The sequence below is a fragment of the Agelaius phoeniceus genome, chromosome 22 (assembly GCF_051311805.1).
Source record: "Agelaius phoeniceus isolate bAgePho1 chromosome 22, bAgePho1.hap1, whole genome shotgun sequence".
Taxonomy (NCBI): Eukaryota; Metazoa; Chordata; class Aves; order Passeriformes; family Icteridae; genus Agelaius; species Agelaius phoeniceus.
Window position 1 is genome coordinate 7,355,334 of NC_135286.1, and position 23,106 is coordinate 7,378,439.

Here is a 23,106-nt window from a genome sequence, read left to right on the forward strand (position 1 = left end):
GGTGGAGCAGAGACACGGACGACGGGAAAGGTGGGACAAGGACTGTAACACTTTGGCCCGGGTGTGTAGGTTGCATCCCCGGCCAGCAGGCGGTGCAAGTCACTCCACTCCATATCTGTCTTTCTGTATATAAAGCATATATTTACATACGATTACTTTTTAAAAGCCCACTGCTAGCGCGGGGAAGGTCCTCCTTTACACGCTTTCCCCCCTGCCCAGTACCGTGCTGCTGTACTCCCCTCCTCACAAAGCTTCGTGGTACACGTGTGCGAGGGGACAGTGCCTAGGCCACCCACGGGACCCCTCAGAACAGGGGGTGCCAGTCCCCTCCACCGCAGCTGGCAGCTCCCCGGGCCGCAGGGCAGGGGTCTGGTACTGCACCGGGCAACACCCGGCAGGTCCTGTGATGATGCAAGTGTTGCGGTGCATCCCGGCAGGCTCCGGCTCACTGAATGGCATGGCGTACTCAGGCTCTGGAGGCAGTGGCTCCGCATACTCATTGTGCTTCCCTGGGACGTCGTAGTGGTTCAGGACCAGTGGTAGAGTGTAGCCCTCTTCTAAGAGTGGCTTGAAGGTGGAGGGACCTGTCTGGCTGCTGGGGTTCACCTGCACCAGGTCTGGCTCAGTGTACTCTGAAACAGGGAGGCTGCCATGTCAGAAGGGTGGGTGGTGGTGCTGCAGCAGAGGTGGGTGAGGTGGGTTGAAAAACTGAGCATGTTTGGACTTTCAGGGATAGAAAAACTGCTAAAACCCACCCAACACAGGGTACCCACATTGGGTATGGAGACCCAATGATGGAGACCCCACATTCCCTTGCCACACCACAGAGAGGGGCTCCTGCTATCCCCAGCCACCCTCCAGTGCCAACAGCTGTAATTGAGGTGGACTACTACTACTACTACTACTACTAAATAATGTGTGGTGCTATTACAATAAATGATAATAATTAATTATAATAATTAAATGGGCATGTCTAATTTATCAGGGCCTTCTTGTTGCACAGGTCCATGATGCAGGAGGGGTCCGACCAGAATGGGGAAAGAGGTACAATTGGGAAGATTCGGCTCCAGCTCTGGGCTGAGAGACCAGTTCCTGCCCTGATGTCCCTGTTACCTGGCGAATGGGTCCAGCTGAGGTCCCCTGGTGTGGGGGCCATGGGGAAGGAGGCCAGGCTGGGGGCTGGCAGGCTCTGCAGGGAGCAGACCTGGCTCGACTCCAGCTTGGGGTACCCTGGACAGAGAGAGGAAACCCTCGGTTGTCACAGACTGTCACCTGGACGTGCAGGTGGCCCTGGGGCGTGGAACAAATCCAAGCTTGGCAGCAGCATCAGTTAAACCAGCTGCACCCCATGGCACACAGACCCCTGATTCTGGGGAGGAGTTGTGAACCCTTTTACCTTTTGTGATCCCGCAGTTCAGCTCCACTGCTGACTTCCTGCCAAGGGGAGATGCAAGATGAGACAAGAGGTCCCAGCTACCCTGCACCCACCACCACCTATCTCCTCACACCCATTGCCTTAGGGGCTGAATTTGGGGAGGTGATGCTGAATCCCCCAGGGCAAAGCAGGGGACAAGGCAGGACCAACCTCTTCCTGTGGCAGAGGAAAGCCAGAAGCAGGAGGCAGGAGCAGAAGAGCACAAAGCCTCCAATAAGCAGCATCACCAGCAGTGTGGAGCCTAGGGAGGGAGGGCAGTGTCAGTGCCCTGGACCCCCATCCCACCCCTTTGCACCCATGAGTGCCAGAAGCCCACCTGGGGCCACTAGAGGAGGAAAATGTGTACCCACGGTGGGATGAAGCCCCAATGGCACCTTGAACACCAAAAGACAATGCTGCACCCCAAGAACAGCCCCTCCATGGCACCCACCTGCCTTCTCTGGGTCCAGGGCAATGCCAGGGATGGGGGTGCGGCTGGCTGGGTGGCTGGTGGCCTCAAGCACCTCCTTGGGGACACTGGGCACTACAGGACAGAGCAGGGACCGTGACTGTGGAACCACTACAGGTTGCACAGGAAGGTGAAGGTCCCAGGAGGATGTTTCAGATATGGGGGTGTGAGCTCCTGTGGAGGGTCTCACCATAGGGACGGGGTATGCGGACCCGTGCCAGCTGGCAGCCCATCAGGGCCACCTTCAGGGCAACGCGCTGGTGCCAGCTCTGCGGTGTGACACGGATGTAGCGGGCGACGATGGGGGGGATAAAGGCATTAGAGACCTCCCCTTGGCTGTCAGCATTTCCTTCAAACACCTACCGGAGAGGGTGAAGAGGCACCAGTGGCTAAATATCCACTGGCAGGGGGTCTCGGCCTGCTCAGGGATATTCTCCACATGCCCACCTTGTCCTCCTGACCACTGCTGCCTCTGTAGGGTCTCCAATTCTTCCCGTCGCGGCTAGAGGAGACATGGTAGGACGTCACGTAGTAGTCATGCTGCTCCGAGGAGCCCTTTGTGATGATGCCTGTGAATGCAGGAGGGAGTTCCCTGCTGTCAGTTAGGGGTTGCGGGGCTGGGAAAAGGCTGCCCTCTGCCCCGCTGCCCTCTTCTCCCAGCTGGAATGGCCCTTTATCTCTGAGATACTCAAGACCCAGCTGGGAAAGGACTAGTAGGGCAGGACACGTCACCTGGCAGAGGGGGATCCTTCTGACCCTGGGAGGGGATTTGGGTGGCAGATTTCAGTGTGGGACACTCTGGTCTGCCCCCACAAACTGATAACCTCCAGCCCCAGCTGCTAGCCCTGCATTCCTCCCTCCTCCAGCCTCTGTCTGGACAATGTTCCCATTTTCCTCGCTGCGGTGGCCAGTCGCTGGCACACAAAGCCCCTGCTTTTGGCAGGCTCGAGCCGCACAAAAGATGCTCACTGGCACCAGATGCAAGAGCATAATATTAACTTGTTCATCCCAGAAATGGCTGCAGATGAGGGGGCAAAGGAACAAAAGGAGGACAGGAGCAGCCGGAAGGGCTGGTGTGCTCTGCATCCCTGTTTGCACCAGTAAAACCATGGCACAATGAACTCCAGTGTATCCTGGGAGTTATGGAGGTGCAACTGCCCTGGGCATTTTTGTGGGGATCAGTCAAGCTGGCACAGCGGGAGGACAGTCATCAGGGTAGCATGGGGACACAGGCAGCTGTTGTCCCCCTTTGATGGCCAACTCTCACCTGTGACATTCCTTCGGGTGCCCAGGTCCAGCTCCAGCCAGGCAGCCTTGGCACCGGGTTCGGCTGCCCAGGAATGGCCAGTGGTGCTAAGTGCTGCCCGTTCGGCCACCCAGGCTCGGTCCTGGCCCAGCACGTCCACCTCATGCCACCAGGACGAGGCATTGAAGGTGACCACCTCCAGCACATCATCACAGGCTGGGGACAGGAGACAGCACACTGGGAACCTGGAAACCCCAGCTAGGCACAGGGGAGTGGCAGCAGGTCTGACAGCTAAAATCCTGCCTTAATTTCAAGGGTAATGGGAAAAAAATACCTTTGTGGAATACAAGTCGCTTCTCAGAGAGAGATCCCCTGTGTGGAAGAAAGCAGGGGGAGCATCAAACAGGGTGAACAAACCCTAGGGTCTCTGAGGCGTGGCAATTTCCCAGTGTCAATGTGGGTGGGTCCTGCATCTCCACGGGGGGTGCAGCCCCAGCCACTCCTCACCCACCTTTTGGAGCGGAGCCCATTGGCAAAGGCCGACTCATAGAGAGTGATCCCCTTCTCTCGGGACAGGGTGACCTGCCCTCCCAGCTCATCCGCAATCACCCCAGCATGCACAGCTGCCTTGCACAGCACCGATGTCTGCAAGGAGTGGGGAGTAAGGGCAGCCCCCCAGAGCAGGCCCGAGCACCCCGTGGGGCACCCCAAGGCCACACTCATCACCTCTGGGTTCCTGAGGGTGACAAGCAGTGGCCACACGTGCTGTGGGGACCATCCCCAGCAGGTGCACTATGGTGCCCACACTTACGTCCCGGTAGCCCTGGCTCGGGTTGCCCCAGATGTCCCCATGGATGTCCTTGCAGCCCGCAGGGCAGTACACACTGAAACACATGGTAGGCAGTGGGTCAGGGCTCCCTCCCATCCAAACCCCCTCTTCATACCCACTCTGCTCCCCATCCCACCGGAGCTGTACATCAGGAGAGGGATGGGGATGAAACCAGGACTGATAGGGAGCCCTGCAGCAGGGGACACCAAAATGGGACCATTCCCCACCCTGACCACTCACCTGATGTACTCCTGGGTGTAGTGAGTGCCTCGAACTAGGCAGGAGATCAGGTCTGCAAGGCAGGAACACCCCAGGGTAAGGGACCCCCACCTGCCCCACAGCACACACCCACATCTGCCTCAGGGCACTCCATTCCCCTTCCCAACTGAATCCTGCTCCTCATTTGGGTTCTGCCCTTCATGCCCCCATGTCTGGAGGGGCAGGGAGGGATGGCCCCTTGGTCCCTGCAGCCATTGGCCCCATGGCACAATCTATGCTGCCTGTGGCTCTGTCTGACATTGGGGTGCCACCTGACTTGGGGGTTCAGGGTTCTCAAAGGGGTCCCAGCTGGCTATATGGCCTGCGGGTCTCCCACATTTGCCCCCACCCAGGGAGAACATGGAAGTTCGGGAGCTCAGGGCAACGGAAGCTCATCCTGGGGTCAGCAAGGAGCATCCTTCACGTCCCTGCATGGGCCGGGACACATCCCAGGGGTGTCTCTGCATCCCAGGGGTTGCTGCCCCCATACCTGGGTGCTGTGAGGTGGCATAGGACACAAGGAGGCCTCGTCCCGAGCGGTGGCTGGTGCTGTTGAACAGGACGGTCACAGTGCTGGAGTTTGTCACCAGGAGTGGGGCAGAAGGGACGGAGTTCCTGCAGTAGGGCCCTGCCAGCAGGGATGGCACCAAGGAGAGGATTTGGTGTCCCTGGAGACACACTTCAACACTTGGACCCAAGGACTTCATCTCCTCTGGCCTGGCCCTCGCCAGGGCCAGGGGGGCTCAGGCATTTGGGCTGTGCTCAGGGTGGTCCCAGAGTTGTTCCACGTCCAGAGTGGCCTATCCCCACCAGAGTGCTGAAGGGTGGTCCCATGAAACATGGACCCATGCCAGGCTGGTCCCATCTTGAAGATGGTTTCATGTTTTGGGATAGTCCCACACCCAGGGCGGTCCCAGGCCAGGGCAAGATCATGACAGGATGGTCCCATGCCCAGGCTGGTCCCAGCCCCAGGGTGGCTCCATTGCCCTCATTGGGCACCTGCCACCACATCCCTCACTGCAGGGACTGGTACACATGGCATCACCCCTCAGGACCCCAAAATGGGAGCTGTGTCCTTGTCTCCTCCACATGCCCCCTTTCATAGGTGCTGCTGAAGCTGCCTCCTAAATTGCCCCCTCCCCCCATTTAATCCACATTAATTTGCAATTCTATCTCCCTGACTAAAACTTCGGCTTAGCAGGCAGGCGGATTCCTTAGGGACATCTCTGGTTCCAGCTGGGGACAGAATGTGGCCCCAATCCCTGGACTGCCACCACCCCCTGTCCCTCACATCGCTCTGCTCTGTATCATGCCTATCACTTGGGCCTCTGGACACACAGAGGTGTTTTGAGCAAATGCCATCGTTGTCCTGGGGACAGGGAACTGTGTGCCTGTGTTCCCCTGGGGCTGCTGGTGACACCTCCTCCTGTGCCTCAGTTTCTCCACCCTGACCCACACCCTCATCCTGCCTGGGTCATATTGAACCAGGAGGTCGATCCCAGGGGACGTGGGACACATGTGCGCGCAGAGATCTCACATATGTGATACAACTGAGGTCTGCACAATATGCAGATGAGATGCAGATAAGCCCCATGCAGATTTCCCTTCCACTGGTTGCCAGATGGCGGCGCTGCCCTGGGTCACTGGTGCCACCTCTGTAAGGATCTCGGTGATACCCTGGGAGCTGGGGACCCCTCAGCTGAGCCCCAGAGGCTGCCACCCCCATGGAGACCCTGCCACATCCCAGCAGAATCAGGCCAGGGGCCAGACACCAGCTCTGAGTCACGGAAGGAGCCCACAGCCTCTGCCTGCTCCAGCCGCTTCCCAGAAAACATCTGGAACTTCTCAAGGACCAGTGTCAGCCACGGGAGAGGGAGTGGAACCCAAACTCTGTGTCATGCTGGTATGGCTCTGGTGGCACCCAAAGGGTCTGTGGGTGCCCGGCCACCTCCCCCAGCCCCCCAGGAACATCATCTGGGAGTCCCCCCCCCTTTCCCACATTGCTGTATCTCAGCATGGGGCCAGGATGTCTCTTAGCTTTGGGAACAATTATTTCCCTGAGGCCACAGCAGAGGGGATGGGGACCAGGGACCTTGCGTGCTGTAACCCCTTTGGGGACCAGCCCAGAAAGAGTGAAAGCCCTGAAGAACAGGGAAAACTCCCCATCCCATGGATCCAAGCCAGCTCCTTTTGATCCTGTATTTCCCATTGCATCTCCTGTCCAGCCCCTGCCCCTCACCAGCGCTGCTTCTCTATCCCACCCCACTACTCGATGCTTCCCCCACCCCCAAGATGTTTTCCTCAGCATTCGTCATGTTCCCAGTGCTGCCAAATCCCTCCAAGACCATTAAATCTGTCTGGGAAAATCCTGGAAGTGTTTGGGCAGTGGCTGGGCTGACAAATTAATTATTCAGTGGCTGCATCTGGTCCCAGCTGGGCAGTTTCCCCCCAAGCTTTGCAATAATCATCTCCTTGGGTACCCACCTCCTCAGATATCCCCATTTGCAAATATTACTCTCCTTCTGTATCCTCCTCCTTGGATATTGACCCTTATCTTTGGATATCCCCACCCCCACTATTTGGGTATCCCCTTCCTTGGATATTTCTCTTCTTTGGATAACCCACTCGTCACATACCAGATACCCCTTGTCCTCTGATATTCCCCTCCTTGGATACTGCCCCATTTGTTTACCCCCCTCCTTAGATATTCTCCCTCCTCATGATGAAATCAGCTAAAACCCCAGATTTTCCTGATATTCTCCCTATCCACAACATTGTATCACCCTTGTCTCCATTCTCCCAGGACCCCCTTACCGTAGGCAGTGCCGGTCTGGGGGTCAGCGAGCAGCAAGGAGCTGTGGGCACAGTGCTCTGAGGGCTCCAGATCCACATCCCCAAATGCCAGGAGTAGGGAGGAGCCCGGGGGGGCTTGGAGCCGCCAGCAACACATGGTGTGGTTGGGATACGTGCCCGGGTAGTTCTTGGAGCTCAGGGTGCCACTGTGGGGTGTCAGCAGCGTGTGGCCACAGCCGTTTCCTGCAGACGCACCAGGGATAGTGCTCAGACAGGCTGTTCCCTGCCTCAGTTTCCCCCCTTGGTGAGGCCCCCAGAACAACCCCTGGGCACCTGCAGCCTCTTCAGATGTTTTCCTCATCCAAAGCATTATTTTCTGGTGGCTTTTCTGGATGCTCTTGGCACTGGGAACTGTCCACAGGGGGATCCAGGGATGAAGCTGCCATAGCTTCCCCCACAGCCACCAAGCATGACCCTCTACCTCCAGCTCCTCTACGTCCTCCAGCCCAGGACAACCCCAATTTGGGGGGATATAAAAGGATTCAAGGAGAGAATATCCCCACTTCATGGGGCTGTACAGCACTGAGCAGCCCCAGGAACCCCTGACTGCAGCCTTGACCTTGAGGATAACCTTGGGCAGCTGCATCCCCATTGCATCCTTCTCAGGGTGATGCCAGACCCACCACGAAAGGGGCTTTTCTCTGGGCTCACTGCCTCTGGGCATGAGGGAATATCCTTGAAATAAGCTGAAAGCATCAGGCATTGAGACCTGGCCATAATTTCTGGGCAGAATTGGGGTGCAGGGAAAGGGGGAAAGCACCACTTAGCCGCACTGTGTGGGCCAGGCGTTTGTAGGGGTCCAGTGCTCAACACCTCCTCCTCACATCCCCCAAAAGCTGTTGCTCCTGCCAAGCATAATCCTGGCACAGCCAGAAAGAAAAGGGATGGTGGGCATAGAATTGCCCAGCCTCGGCTCCCCTTGCTGTTGCTGGGAGACAACACAAAGCGCCAGCAAGGGAAAATCCTACAGGAATAAAAACCAGGGGGCTGGCAGTGAAAGATGCCAGCCCCAGCACAGAGTGCCCTCCTCCCCAGCCTGTGGGAAGGGCTTGCATCTAAACTGGGGGAGGTTTATTCTGTGGGACTGGGAGAAATCACCAATTTTTCGCCTTTCTGGGCACTGTCCACTGACAGAACAGAGCTGGGAAGGATCAGGCCCTCCAAGAGTGGGGGGTGGGGGGACAGCGGGGACCCCAGGGCTGCCAGTACAATAGCTCCCAGAAGGGATGCTCTGCTGGGGGAGACAAATTTGGGGTATTTGGGGGGAGTTTCTAGCACAGAAAGTTGAAGCCACTGGGATCTGCATGGAAAACCCTCTATGGCCAGGACAGCTGCACATGTGAGCCCAACTGGGGGGTCTTGGATGGATCCCCCCAGCTCTATATCCATACTGGTAGTGCAGAGGAGCTGTGGGGACCCATTCCGGAAAAAAACCCATCCTAGGAAAGGAAATCTTTGTTGAAAACATCCTGAGTGTGACCAGCGCGTGTCGAGAGGGAATGCCAGAGATAAACTGAGAGATGCAGCACTCCTGGGAATTTGGCTCCAAAGATGATACCGAGGGGCCAGGAATAGCCAAGACAGAGCCACAGGGGACTTGCCCCCAGCCAGAGAAACTTTACTCCCCTCCCAAAAAATGTGAAAACTGGATTTCCGGTGGGCGAGGGTGAACTCAGCGGGGCCCCGCTGGGATCATTCCTGCCAGGGATTTGTTTGTTTTCTCACAGGATGCAAGAAAGACACAACAGGGCGATGCTCCGACAAAAGCCCGGCACATTCCTGCCTCTGAGGTCATGCTGCTGGCCCCGGGAAAGCTCCCCCGTGTCCACCAGTGGGTTGGGGATCCGGTGGAAACCCGTTGCATGATGTGCCCCAAACCACACTTTCTGAGTGGGAACGTACTGGGATTCTGCCTCCAGTGATCCCAGCCTGTTCCCGTGCCTCAGTTTCCCCTCGAGGATAATGCTTTGGATGACCCATTGTTGTTTCCTCGCTCTTGGATGAGCTGGGGACGAGTGACACCGGGAAACATGAACTTTGGGATCACGTTTGGGTGAACATTTCTTCGGGGTCGTCCTGGACCCCGCGGCTACAAATTCTCCCGGGAGCGGCATTCCCGGGATGGAGGCCACTGCCCGGCTCTGCACGTAAACCCCAGCGATCCTCTTAACCCGTGGATTAGGGGTTCCTCGGGAAAGCCCTGCAGGCGGGATGGAGCCGAACGCGGGACTCTCGGGACCCCCGGCGTAGTCGCCACCGGGGACAGGGACAGAGAGAGCTGGGGGGGCTGCGGGGAAAATGGGCTGGTGCAGGATCGGCGTGATGCGGGGGTGGTGGGAGCAGGGACAGAGCTCGTCCCCTCCGGAACCGGAGCAGAGGGATACTGGGGACCCCGTCCCGGACCAGTACCAGGACAGACGGAGGGCGGGGACCCCGTTCAGTCCGGTACCGGGACAGAGGGATGGCGAGGATCCCGTTTGGGTTCGGTACCGGAGCAAAGGGACGGCAGGGACCCTGTCCCCGGGTCGGTACCGGGACAGAGGGATGGCAGAGATCCCGTTCAGGAAAAGAACCGGGGGCAGGCGCACCACGATGACCCTGTGCCGGTGTGGTCTGCTCTGGTCACAGCGGGGAACTGTTCCCGTGAGCCCATCCTGATTCGATCCTGGTCCAGACACAGCGAAGAGCCCGTCCGGTCCCCTTTCCCAGTCCCCATACCGCACCAAGTTCCGGTCCCATCCCAGCGAGCGAAGCAGAAACTCCGACGGTACCGGTGGGAGTGGGGCTCCCGGTGCCGCGTCCCGGTGTGGGATGTCCCGCTGCCGGTGCTCCGCAATCAGCACTCACCGTCCTGTGCGCCGGCCGAGCGCAGCCCCAGAGAGCCGAGCAGGAGGCAGTGGCGGACCAGCACCAGCGCCCCCGAGGCCGCCCCGCCGCCCGCCCGCATCCTCGTCCGTCCGCCGCCACCCTGGCCCCGCCAGGGCTCCGCAGCGCCGTCGCCCCGGCCACGCCCTTCTCCGCCCTGCCACGCCCATTGGCTGTCGCCGCCCGACCCCGCGTCACCATTGGTCGGACTCGTTGTCAGTCGACCGGCACGCACGGCAGGGGCAGTGGGAGATTCGGCAGGCCGGCCGTGGGAGGTCCCGGTGGTCCCGCCGGGGCTGGCTTGGGGCGGGGCGGGAGATGCCCGGTAGTGCGTTCCACGACTCGTTGCTGTGACCAGGGGGGAGCGAACTTCGCCGTGACAGCCCCACCGGCAGCTCCTGGCTTGGGCTGGCGGGTGAAGCCGCGAAGGCGATACTGCCGGCGGCCACCAGGGAGCAGCAAAACGCCGCGTGCTTCACCGGTCGGCCCCTTTAAGGCAGGCGGCGGCCGGAAGTGCTGGCGGCCGAGGCCGCGGCGGGCACTGCGCATGCGTTGCTGCTGCCCGGCCCGCCTCCCCCCTCCCCATCCCCCCGTTCCCCCGTCCCACAGCCCCCGGTTTCGGCCGCTCGCCGACGGTAAGGCCCAGCTGGCGCCGCGCTACGGGGGCCGGGAGGGGCCATGCGGCGCGAAGGGGCGGGGCGGGAGGGGGCCTGGCCCCGCCGAGAAGGGAGGGAGGGGTCGCCGCCGTACGTGCCGCCGCCGCTGCCGCGAGGGCGGGCGTCGCGCGCGCGCCGCTCGGGGTGGGGGGGGTGGGGGGGGGGAGGGCAGCGGGGGCTAGCCAGCGCCGTGGGGAGGGGGGCCGAGGCCACGCCCCCTCCCCCGGGCTGGCCACGCCCCTTCGCCGCCGTGCGCGCCGCGGGGTGGTCCCGTGGGTCCTGTGTCACGTGACCTCTCGACCCCGGCGCGGGGGAGGCTGCGACCTCCGACCCGCAGCCCGGAGACCCCGCGGGGGCCAGGGGGTTCTCTTGTGTAGCTCCCCCCTTCTCCTTTAAGGCCTCGGCGTGATCGCCGCCGCGATTTGTCCGTGTCCTATTGACCCCCCCCCGCGCCAGATATCCTGGCGAAGCTCTGCCGTCTCTCGAGGGGTCCCGGGTGGCTCTGTCTGTCCCCCGGAGCGGGATGAGGTGTGGGAAACCGCGGGAGTCCCACGCCTGGAGCCGGGTGGATGCGTGGCCCCTGTGTCGGCGGCTCCCCAGGTTTGTCCTGGTGTATCCCAACCAGGGGATACTGAAACCCCCGTCACTCGCCAGGAGATCCTGACCTGAAATCTCTGAGATTTACATGGGATATTGAGAAGAAATTGTTCCCTGTGAGAGTGGTGAGGCCCTGGCATAGGTTGCCCAGAGAAGCTGGCTGCCTCTGGATCCCTGGAAGTGTCCAAGGCCAGGCTGGATGGGGCTTGGACCAACCTGGTCGAGTGAAAGGTGTCCCTGTCCATGGCCACAGGTGGGACGAGATGAGCTTTCAAGTTCCTTCTTACCTGAAACATTCCACGATTCTGAGACTGGCTTTCCCAGCAGCTTGTAGACCTCAGGCTTGCAGGGACGATGTCCAGCCGCACACTGTAACCAAACCACCTCTGTGCCTTGTGCACAACCATAGGCACATCCCCTGGGAGTGCAGCTTCTCCGGGACCCCCTGTCAGGTCCTCCTGTGTTAACACCACACCTTGACACCAGCTTCTCCTGGGAAGGATCATCCACAGGCATGTTCCTGGTGAGGGAGCAGAGCATGCCAGGGTGGACCAGAGCATTCCAGGGGTGGCTGGAGGCACTGATGTCCAGGGCCAGTGGGAGAAGCTCTGTGTTGAAAACACACTCTTGCCAAAACCCACCAATGTGGGTCGGTTCCTTGGTGCCAGGTTGGGGGTTCAGAGCTGGAGAGAGCTGCTGGCTTGGGAGTTATGAGAGGGATGACACTGGGGGGATCTGCCTCTGGGATCTGTTCCCAACTCTTGTGATCCACAGGGAGGAGAAAACCTTGCCACGTTCATGTGAGAGATGGCGAATGCCGAGGTGAGCGTCCCTGTGGGTGATGTGGTGGTTGTACCAAGTGACGGGAATGAAGGGGAGAGCCCGGAGGATACCAAAACCCAAGTGATCTTGCAGCTCCAGCCAGTGCAGCAAGGGTGAGTAGGATGGTACTACCTGGAAGGTGGGATGGGGGGGAGCCCTGTGTGTTTTCATGGTGTGGGTACAGAGTGTGACTGTGTTTTCCAGATGTGTGTCAGTTTTGTGCCATGAAGGGGAGAGAGAAAATACAACAGATTAAATCTTTTGTGTGTATGGTTGTCATGGGGCCTCTGAGGGCTGAAATTGTCCTGCAAGGCTGTGTTGGTGCAGTGCTCCCAGATTGTGGAAGCAGAGCTGTCCCAGTCTCTCTCTTCCTTCTCCAATCCCCGGGTTGGTTTTTGCCCCACTGCAGCTGCTGGATGTGGTGGTCTGTGTGTTCAGACCTTCATGTGCCACTGTGCCAGCTCTCTCCTAAAATAATCCTCTTCTAAAATAAAGTGGGACTGGGATGTGGAGGGAATTTTGTAGCTCCCTGGCAGCTGCTGCAGAGAGTGGCTTCATCTTCACCCTGGATCAATCAGGATGGAAAAAAAAACTGGCTCTAATTTGATAATATTTGCAGGGGCAGGATGGCTGTGGGCCTGACAGTAGCTTCCCTTTGTGGTCATCTGTGTTGCAGTGTCACATAGGGCTGGAAGAGAAATCCTAGGACACTGGGCTCTGCTTCCTGTTGTTGAGGGTGACCAAGGGCAGAGGAAAAGGCACAGGGAAGCCTGAAGAGCTGCCTCAGTGGTGCTGGCAGAGTGGAGGGTGGGATGACAGTACTGGGAATGCCTCTGCATCTATCAGCCCTTGGGATTATTAATGTTTTGTTGTATTGGCGTTCACCAAAAAATTCCAGGTGATTGCAACTGTATCAGACAAAATTAATGTCCCTTGAGGACAGGTAAAAAGAAATTTACTGATTTTTTTTTAACCCTGTGATGTGAATCCTAATTTCCCATGATTTATATAGTTTGTTTATGGATGGGTGCTTTCACCACAGGATTTACCAAGAGGGCTCCGAGGCCAGTGCCGCTGTGGTGGCCGTGGAAACCCACACCATCCACAAGCTGGAAGAAGGGATTGGTGAGTTCCCACTTGGTGTGGATGAATCCCCTCCTGTGCAGGGCTGGTTTTCTCCACTTCGCTGGGCTTCTTTATGGCTCTGCCCCTGCAGATGCTACTTCCCAGGCATGGATGTGGGTAAAGGGGCTGGGCTTACTCTGGAATAAGAGTCTGCTGTTACTGCTTGGTCTCAAAGTCCTGGTAGTGAGATCCTGGCTCTCCTTCAATGAATGGTAAGGGCTCCCATGGGGTCCAGGGGAGCCGGGATGTCACCCTAGTCCTAGTGTCCAGACACTGGCAGCAAGAATGATAGTGATGAGGATGTGGTGACTGAAGCATCAGGCTCTGGTTGTGGGGTCTTTGCTGAACCAGCCGTCCAATGGTTTGGATTGGATGTTCATAAGAACTGAGCAGGTTGGCTCCAACTGCTCTCTCCCATCCTGAGCAGTGTGTGGAAAAAGGCTCCTGTCAACGGATGCTATCAGTAGATCTTGACTCGAGTTCTGCTTTCTGTGTCATTTTGGGTCTTTTGGCAGGATTAGCAGAAACTCTGCACATGAAGAGAATATATTATCAGTAAATATCTGATATCGTTGCTAAAGAGATACCAGACCTGCAAGAATCTGAGAGATATCTGTGCTTCAAATTTTAAACCATTTTGTTGCTACTAAGATTGTTCTCATTGACACCTCCCCCCTTACAGATGCGTTGGATTTCTGATTTCATGTTTCCTTATAGATGAGCTTCATTTGGGGCCAAATATTATACCAAAAAGCAGATGCCAGTTGCTGTTAGAGTTAATCTGAACTAACTCTGAGAAGATGGAGAGGACTGATCCTGAACTGGGATCTGCCCCTTTTTTTGGTTTCCCAAGTGCAGGTCTCATAACCTCTGAGCTTTCAGCTCCCGCCTTGTGGGATTGGAGCCTCTTGGGTGGAAAGTTTCATTTTGAGCCATTCCTCCCTCAGACCCCAGCACCCTTGAAACGAGTGAGGAAATCGAGATTGCCTATCCCATCACCTGTGGGGAGAGCAAAGCCATCCTCCTTTGGAAGAAATTTGTCTGCCCAGGAATCAATGTCAAGTGTGTGAAGGTAAAGGAGAAACTCACAGTGGATTCCTTTCTGCTCTTCCTGTGTGCTGGTTGGCCTCCACAGGAATTCCTTAGTTTTTGTGTTTCATCCTGAGTCCTTGGATTGTTGGTGCCAAAGTTGTTTTTTCATGGGGAGAAGCATGGAAAGAGTGGATTAAAGAGGGAAGGATATCACCCTCTTCATATTTCAGTGGTATTTGCCCTTGAGGAAGGATTGAAGGCAGGCAGGAGATATGTGTTGAGATCTGGCAGAGCTTTGCCTCCTTCCTTTTCCTTGGTGTCCTGGTATTCCATCTCTGTCACTTCCTTGGCTAGCAGGTTGCATTGAGAAGGGAAATCTTGATGTTACCTTTTCCCACTTGAGAGCATGGCAGTTTGACAGCCAAGCCCCTTGTGCTCCTGCCCCTCAGCAGGAGCTACTCAAGTCACTGGAGCAGGGCAGAACGGATGCTCAAGGGAAGACCTGTGTCAGCTGGATGCTGCTGGGCCATTGGATGTAACAGAAACCTCCTGTAATGATCTCCAAAATGACCCTACATGTTCATAGGAGATTATTTGGTTCATATAAACCCCTTCAGGGCTGTTTTTGGTTAGGGCTGTGAATGCCTATGGTTGGCAGGTCATCCCTACAGACATGCTTCCTGGAGCTGTGAGCATTGCTGTGCCCAGGGGATCAAAGCTGGGAGGGATCTGAGAAGCAGCTCCTCTCTCTGGGTGGAAGTAGGGGCTCAGATGAGCTGTATTGGATGTCCCAATCCTCCCTGTTTGCTGAGCCTTTGCTTGTCTTGTTGCCAGTTCAATGACCAACTGATTAGCCCGAAGCACTTTGTTCACCTGGCTGGGAAGTCTACCCTGAAGGACTGGAAGCGAGCCATTCGCCTTGGAGGAATCATGCTAAGGTATTTGACCCCTGTCCAGCTTCAGAGCTCCACCCCTGCAGCTGCAGGACCCCCAGCAGGCATTTTGTCTGCCTTGCAGTCCCCAGGAGGCCTCTTGGAGGCCCACAGTACCTGCAGCTTGCAGAGATCCTGGCTCCATGATGTGAGGGTCAGGATCCCTCACCCTGGACAGAAGTGGCGTTGCCTGGGGAACCTGGGGTGGAACAGGACTGAAACAGTGTGTGTGAAGCTGGGAGTCTCTTGTGTTTGCCATTTGAAAGCCTTGCAGGAGATTTGCTGGGTGCAGAGTGGCCTGGGGATCTCCCTTTCTCTTTCCTTCCTATGACCATAGCATTCCCAGGTGGAATACTCCCTTTTGTCTCTAGGCTGAGATTTGAACTGAGCCTGATTCTATCCCCACTCCCTGCACAGGAAGATGATGGATTCAGGGCAGATTGACTTCTACCAACATGACAAAGTTTGCACCAACACCTGTCGAAGCACCAAGTTTGATCTCCTGATCAGCAGTGCCAGAGCACCAGTACCGGGGCAGCAGAGCGTGGTGCAGACTCCAACCTCAGCCGATGGTAGGAAACCAGTTACCAATGCCATGGGAACTTTCCTCTGATGCTCCTCTCCCTCCTATATGCATTTTACACCTTCTTCCCGAGCACATCAGGGCAGTCCCACCAGGAGATTGCTCTGGTTTCTGGAAAGGAAAATGCTTCTTGTGTCTGTTTGGAGAAGTCTTGGCAGCATCTGTCAGGGGACTCTGTTCTGCGGGACAGGGAAGGTTGGAAAACAGCTGGCATCAAGAAGCTGCTTTCCAGAGAGGCAGCCTTCAGAGCCAGGAGAAGGATTGAGAGCCTTGCAGGGATCTTTGTTCTGGGATCATCATGGGAGCAAACACTTGTGAGAGCTTGCACAGCATTTTCTGATATATTTCCCATTTGTGAGTCTGTTATAAAGGCATGAATTGGTCTCAGGAGTGAATTTAGAAATGCTGTCCTCCTACAGAACATCCATGAACAGGATGTGGTGGTTGGACATGATTTGAGTGTCATTCCAGCTGTAAGTTCTGAGTGATCCTGTGCTCCAGATCAGATATTGATCTCTTTGCTGTGGTTAAGGGAGAAGACTATTCCCAACTGTACCCCACTGTTAAGCTGGGTGGGTTACATTTCTCTGCCCTTGGGTGGGTGACATGGCAGAGTTGTCCATAGGCTAAGGAGAATCTCTTGGAAAGCACCATAGCCAATTTACAGTGGCTGCACATTGGTAAGTCCCAAATTTGATCCAGAAATTTAGAATTGGGTCAGATCCATTTCCCTTTAATAAACCAGCTGCGACGCCAGCTCCATTTCATGAGGGATTAGGGGTGCAGAGTTTCCTGTGGATGATGCAAGGGGAGAAGGGTGGCTGGGCTGAGCCTTATTTGTTCCCTTCTTTACTCTGATCTCTTTCTGCTCCCTTGAGCCAGGACTCCACTGTGCAAGGCACATGATTTTCCCTCCAGAAGCTCCAGAACTTTTCACAGTCACAGTTCCAATGAGAAGCAGCAATACTTACTTTTGACTGGTTTGGTTGAAAGAAGCCAAGCACAAACCTTACCCAAAGAGTGAAAGAGAGCCTGAGGAGGGCTGAGGGGGTTGGGAAGCAAAGCAGGGATTCAGGCTGTCAGAGGGTGTTGATGGGGGCTTTCTGTCAGGGAGCATCACCCAGATTGCGCTGTCGGAGGAGAGTATGGAGGAGGGGATAGAGTGGAACTCGGCTCTGACAGCTGCCGTCACCATGGCCACTGAGGAAGGCATGAAAAAGGACACGGATGAGATTTCAGGTAAGCTTAGGCTGCTTGTTCGGTGTTTTCTTCCCCTCTCCTCCCCTGTTACATTTTTGGAAACCTAAATCTTGCAAATAAGTAAAGTTTGGGCAATGACAACGCTGTCCCTCAGCCTCTTGGATCTTCAGGATTACCCAGGCATTCAGGCTTTCTGCCAGTGGAGCTCCTCACCACTGCAGGACTTTGGCCCTGGCCTCATGGCTGATGGATAATCCCTCAGATCAGATGTTACTGGTTGCATTGAGGGGCTTTTCTGTTTTATTCAAAGGATGTGAAACATCTGCCAGCCTGGAGCCAGGCAGGAACCAACAAAGAGTGGAGTAATGTTTGTTCTCTGTCAACTCTGTTCTGTGTCTCTCTGGCCTTCCACCCTCTTGTATCAGTATGGAAGCTTAGCTAGAATTTCCTCATATGATGATTTTAAGCTTTGCATCTTGCAAAAATGTGAAATGTTGCCTTGGAAGTCATGGACTTGCTTAAAAACCTATTCCTGATTTGCTGCCTGAGTCTATTTTACTTGGTTTGGGGTTGGTTATTTTTTTCACATGTCCTGTCCACCCCAGTAGCCAAGCTACCTTGCAAAGGTAGTCACCTTGAAAAGATACATTTGCCTTAGAGGTTTAAGGTGACCCTGTGGGAAAAATGCCAAATGCTTGTATATGTTGACTTTTCCTCCTCTTTTGTGCCAGAGGACACACTGATGTTCTGGAAAGGAATAGCTGATGTGGGGCTGATGGAAGAGGTGGTGTGCAACATCCAAAAGGAAATAGAAGAAGTCCTAAGAGGTGTGCAGCAGCGGTTGGGTCAGTCTCCCTTCCAGATGACAGGTAGGTTGTGAGGAAAAAGCCTCAAAAGGGCAGTTGCAAGCAAAAAAAAAAAAACAGTGCTAAGGGTCCATTCCACCATGTGAAGCTGGTGAGTCAGGATGCAGAGTGAGTTCCCACTCATTAGCTGAGTTGTGGGAGCATAGTCTGTGTTCTCTGTCTGCCCAGCTGTGAAGTGGCTTTGCTTCAAAGCACAAGGATACACCATTCCCTCCTGTTCCCTGAGCAAAGTGACCCTGGCAGCTTGCTCGGACCATCAGATGACTGTGTTCACAGCTCCCAGCCCTGATGGAAGCTTTCCCAGAGTCACTTGGACTGGAGTTACTGAAACACTTCTCTGTGACACTGCAGGCCTAAACAGGTCCTGCCCCCTCACTTCTTCTCTGCTTTTACTGGTGCCAGAAAACCTGTTTTGGGGGCTGAACCAAATGAGGGAAATTATCTGGGTTAAAAATAAATTCCCCTCCCCTTTTTAGGGTTATTTTTAACTTGTAACAGGCTCCCTAATCTGATTTGGCACATGCCCCTGTGAACACCTCTTGTTGATGCTCTTCCTGGGAGAACATACATGTAGCCACAAACTTCATTTTACCCAGGATATATTTTAACTTTGGGCTGGTGCATCTTTGTGTCTGATAGGTGTCAGGTTTCGGGAACTATGAGTAATTGAAGTCAGTGGATTATAACAGACATTTTGCACAGCTTTCTGCGGAGCTTGGCATGTTAATGACACTGTCAGGAGCATGGGGGTGATGGTTTGTAGGTGGAGAGCTCGTTTGTATCCCTGTGATTGCAAATTACACTTTCATTTGCAGCAATTAGGAGCTGCTTGAGTGACACAGCTCTGTCAAATTTGCTTTATCATGTGAATGGGATGATTTAATCCTGGGATGTCAGAAGGATGAGGGAGTTGAGTTTCCTTTTTTTTCAGCTAGCCTTTGTGAAAGAACAGAGAGAGTTTTAAAAAGTAGTAGAAAATATTTGGTGCAACAGGAGCATCTTTTGAGTGCCCAAATCTTAACATCCCTGTGCCCCTTCCTTGGAGATGCTGCAGTCCTGAACAACGTCGCCCATACATTTGGCCTAATGGACACAGTCAAGAAGGTCCTGGACAACAGGAAAAACCAGACAGAGCAAGGAGAGGAACAGTTTCTTTACACACTGGCAGGTAAAGGGGCCTAACAAGAGTTCACATCCTGCTGCTACTCTTGGGAATGGACATGACTTTCCTTTTCCTCAATTAATTAGGGTTAGTCTTCAGAACAGGCTGCCCCAAAACAAGTGCATCCCAGTCCTTTTCTGTCCTAGGGCTTGAATGAAATTTCCTCTCTCCCCTGTCTCACAGAGAGCAATTGCTTGGGACTTCGGACAACTCAAAGTCTGTGCCCTTTGCTGCAGTGGGGGTGCTGCAGGCATCAGTCCAATTCCCTCAGGATTAGGGACAGGACCTGCCTGCTCAGCGCTGTGCCATGATCACCTGAGCCGTGGACAGTACTGTGCTGTACCCAAGCTAATAAGCCTCTCTGAGTATGTGGTGCTGAGCTTCTGCTTGTCTTAGCTATCAGGGCTATCTTCTTGTCTTATAGTGCTATTGGGTATCCTGCTAAGTTTTCTCTGAGCTGAAGCCACTGACTGACCTGGGATCCCCAGAGCGGCTCATTGGATGTGTCTCCCTCCTCACCATGTACTGTAGGATCTGTTGTTATCTGAGATGTCCTAGTCCCCTGCCCTGGATAAATGAGGTCACTGTGCTACTTCTGGCTCCCAGTGTTCCCACTAATAAGTGTTGAGGAGGATGTTTCATTGACCCGGCATCCTGCTGGCTGTCCCCAGTGCAGGTGCTTGGCTCCTGGGGAGGTGACCCAGCCAAGCTCAGGAAGCAATTCCAGCTGCCTGGGGGGGTTTATCCACTCTCCCTTGCAGGTGGGTTTTAGCTTGTGGGGAGGAGAAATGTCCATCTCCTTGTCAGTAGGAGTAGCCAACACGTATGGAATGTTACCTGTGTCTTACCCAGGCGCTGGCAGCTGGAACGTTGACCAGGTCTATGTAGGTGGCAGGAGAACCTAGCCTTTTCCTTCAGTGCCATTTGATCTCAAGGGAGAAGCCAAGATCAGGCTCACTGGGTGGTTGGGTGACCTCCTGTCACAAACCTGGGAATGATGGTTGGTTCTGGAGCCCCAGGAGCTCCTACTTACCCTGGCGTGACATGTTGCTCAACTATTCCCTATGCAGACCTGGAGCGGCAGCTGGAAGAACAGAAGAAACTTGCCAGGGACCAGAAGACCAAGTCTCAAACCATCCAGAATGTAGTGCTGATGCCCATGAGCACTCCCAAGCCTCCGAAGAGACCCCGTCTGCAGCGCCCAGCCTCCGCTACCATCCTCAGCCCCTCCACCCCCATCCAGCAGCCTCAGTTCACTGTCATCTCCCCCATCGCCATCGCGCCCGTTGGACAACAGTTCTCTGTGGGCAACATCCCAGTGGCAACCCTCAGCCAAGGCTCCAGCCCAGTGACTGTTCATACCTTGCCGTCTGGCTCCCAGCTCTTCCGATATGCCACCGTGGTTTCATCCTCCAAGACCAGCTCCTCAGACACCGTCACCCTGCACCCGTCCTCCAGCCTGGCACTGCTGAGCTCAGCAGCCATGCAGGACACCGGGGCCCTGGCCAATGTGGCGACCATGGTCAACCCTGTGGAACTAGTGGCCATGGAGTCTGGCATCACTTCCACCATCCAAGCTGTGGAAGGCACCTCGGACGATGGGCAGACCATCATAGAGATCGACCCGGCGCCGGATCCTGAGGCGGACACAGACGAATCAGAGGGCAAAGCTGTGATCCTGGAGACAGAGCTGAGGACTGAGGAGAAAGTGGTGGGAGATGTGGAAGACCATCAGCACCAGGTCCATAATGTGGAGATTGTGGTCTTGGAAGACTAGTGGGGAAGGCAAGCATCAGTTAGAGGAAGAGTTGGGAATTAGTTTTATTTCAGGCTTTTTTTTTAAGCATCTTTTCCAGCCACCCCGGTTGTTACCATGGATATTTTCATTGTACTATATATATATATATATATATATATATATATATATATATATATATGTATATGTATGTAAAAAGTTTGGGTTTTTTTTGTTTTGAACAAAGCTGGAGAAACACATGAGACATGGATAAGGCTCCGTCTCTGTGGAGCACTGAACAATACCACCCATGGCAGGGTCAAGGAGAGACTGGATCTCTGCTGGACAACCCAACCAGGAGGAACTAGCCATGCCTCAGTGCTTCTGCTCCAGGGCTGCCCTGGCCTGGAGACTTTATTTGAGAGACAATAACACTTGAGTATGGATGTGGCTGTGAGAAGGGGTGACGGATTTGGGGTGGAACAGGTACCTCATTTGTATTTTTATTTTCCCCAGGAAAAGGGAATTCCGTCAGACCCTTCACTGTCACCTTAAATGGGATTTTTTATTGTTTTTCTTGCTTTGAGGAGGCCGACAGTACAATGAATTTTCTGTCCATGTTCTCCTCCTCCACACAAATTGTTTTTAAATCTCTATTTTTTTGTATTTGTTTGCTCTCTCCCTTCCCTTGTCCAGATTTCCCAGCTGCAAAGCCCTGGGACCTTCTCTCAGGGTCCCTGTATCCCAATCCCTCCTCTTCCCATGGCACTTTTCCCCCATCCCTTTCCCTGCCTGGCAAGGCTCGGTGCTGCAAATGCCACTTGAATATTCCAAGATCACTTCAGCCTTTTGTATAAGGCAAAAAATATCAACTCAAGCTCAAACTCAGTCCTCCCCCTTGGCTGCTCAGCACCCCAGGGACCTTTCAGGGTGTACAAAGCATGTTGTGCTGTTGCTTTCTGGGAGAGATGGATTTTGGATCAGGACAGCTTCTGTTTACACTGTGTGCTGAGGCTGCTCCGTGCTTGTCGCTTCTTGTTTGGTGGTTTTATTTTTGTATTACTTTTTCTTCTTTCTTCCTGTAATCTCTTGGCAGGGTTAGAACTGGCACATTGCTGAAATACGGTGCACCCCGCTGTTTTCCCACTTTCCCTCTTTTTTTCTGGTGGCTGGAGATCCATTTGGGCTTTGCCACACTGGGAAAATGGAGGGGGAAAGCAACGAGTGGCTTCAGAGGTGTGGGAGATTTGGAGGAGATTTGGGAGGCTGGGAGGGTGGGAGCTGCTTGGCTGGAAATACGAAGCAAAGGAAACACACCTGGGGAGGGTGGGGGAAGGGCAGGAAGATGTGTCTGGCTATTTTTTTGCATTAAAAGGAAAAATGGAGTTAAGCTCCAATAGATTTTTTCATTGGAGAGGTGAAAGGCGGTGCCTCCACTGCCTTCGGGAGAGCAGGGGATGGGCAGGGACTCCTGAACCTCAGTTTTTGAGGGGTGGTTGCTGCTGCTCTGACATTGGCGTCTGGGAAGTGCTTCCTGGCTTGGAGTGGAGGTGGGAACAGTTGTGGGAGCCAGATCTGATGCTCAGCCTGGAGAAGAGAAGGTTCTGGGGAGACTCTTAGAGCCCCTTCCAGTGCCTAAAGGGGCTCCAAGAAAGCTGGAGGGGAACTTTGACAAAGGGTCTGGAGGAACAGAACAAAGAGTAATGGCTTCCCACTGCCAGAGGGCAGGGTTAGACGGAGTTATGGGAAAGAATTTTTCCCTGTGAGGGTGGGGAGGCTCTGGCACAGGGTGCCCAGAGAAGCTGTAGCTGCCCCTGGGTCCCTGGCAGTGTCCAGGGCCAGGTTGGATGGGGCTTGGAGCAGCCTGGGACAGTGGAAGGTGTCTCTGCCCACGGCAGGGAGTACGACAAGATGAGCTTTCAGGTCTCTTCCAGCTCAAACCAGTCTGGGATTCTGTGGTTTTGGATCAGGGATCCACCTCCTTCCACATCCAGCCAGCTTCCCTCCATTCTCCTCTGGCTTCCTCAGGCCCATGATTGAAGGGGAATGGGGACCTTTTGGGGACCCCCTTCCCCAATCCAGGCATACAGCAGATCCTGTCAGGTCCCTGCTGGAGCTGTTTGTGTCTTTTGGCCAGAAAGTGGGAGTGACTCTGCACTCCCTGATCGCTGTACACCTACTCAGCACCCAGGTAGCCCCCTTGACCTGGGTGGGGGTCCCATGGGACTGCGATGTTCCCTGGGTTCTGTGCACCCTGGAGTGCTGGACTGGGGACGGGGGGAGCTAAAATGCCGCGCGCGACAGGATGAGGTTGGGCTGAGCCCGCAGCCGGGCCCCGAATTTGCCATTTTTTGCCTTAGAACCTCAGCGAGGCCGCCTTGCCCTTTAAGAGGTCTCCCACTTCCAGTCGAATGGGGGCGCTGCTCCCCCCACCGCAGTCCTCCGCCGTCCCGGCATGCACT

At 55.1% G+C, this 23,106-nt stretch overlaps 2 protein-coding genes across 3 annotated transcripts; one reads left to right on the forward strand and one right to left on the reverse strand.

Annotated features, from left to right (window-relative positions):
- Positions 1-114: 114 nt before the first annotated feature.
- LOC129129999 (discoidin, CUB and LCCL domain-containing protein 1-like) lies at positions 115-10,483 on the reverse strand. Its single transcript, XM_054648177.2, is given in 16 exon segments — positions 115-632; positions 1,114-1,230; positions 1,397-1,434; positions 1,586-1,676; positions 1,866-1,958; positions 2,074-2,242; positions 2,331-2,452; positions 3,151-3,345; positions 3,464-3,501; positions 3,641-3,774; positions 3,941-4,013; positions 4,199-4,250; positions 4,707-4,844; positions 7,031-7,252; positions 9,917-10,244; positions 10,247-10,483. Coding segments are annotated over 16 exon segments (2,436 nt in total). The 3' UTR covers positions 115-243.
- On the forward strand, positions 10,432-21,300 carry GMEB1 (glucocorticoid modulatory element binding protein 1). 2 transcript variants are annotated; one of them, XM_077189643.1, is made up of 10 exons: positions 10,432-10,569; positions 11,962-12,122; positions 13,052-13,134; positions 14,082-14,206; positions 15,001-15,104; positions 15,516-15,670; positions 16,792-16,920; positions 17,613-17,750; positions 18,793-18,915; positions 19,980-21,300. In XM_077189643.1, the coding sequence occupies exons 2-10, from the start codon at positions 11,995-11,997 to the stop codon at positions 20,684-20,686; spliced, it is 1,692 nt and encodes a 563-aa protein (XP_077045758.1). In that variant the 5' UTR covers positions 10,432-10,569; positions 11,962-11,994; the 3' UTR covers positions 20,687-21,300. The 2 variants fall into 2 exon arrangements, with proteins under 2 accessions (XP_077045758.1, XP_077045759.1); XM_077189644.1 differs by lacking the exon at positions 10,432-10,569 and adding an exon at positions 10,897-11,190.
- Positions 21,301-23,106: the final 1,806 nt, after the last annotated feature.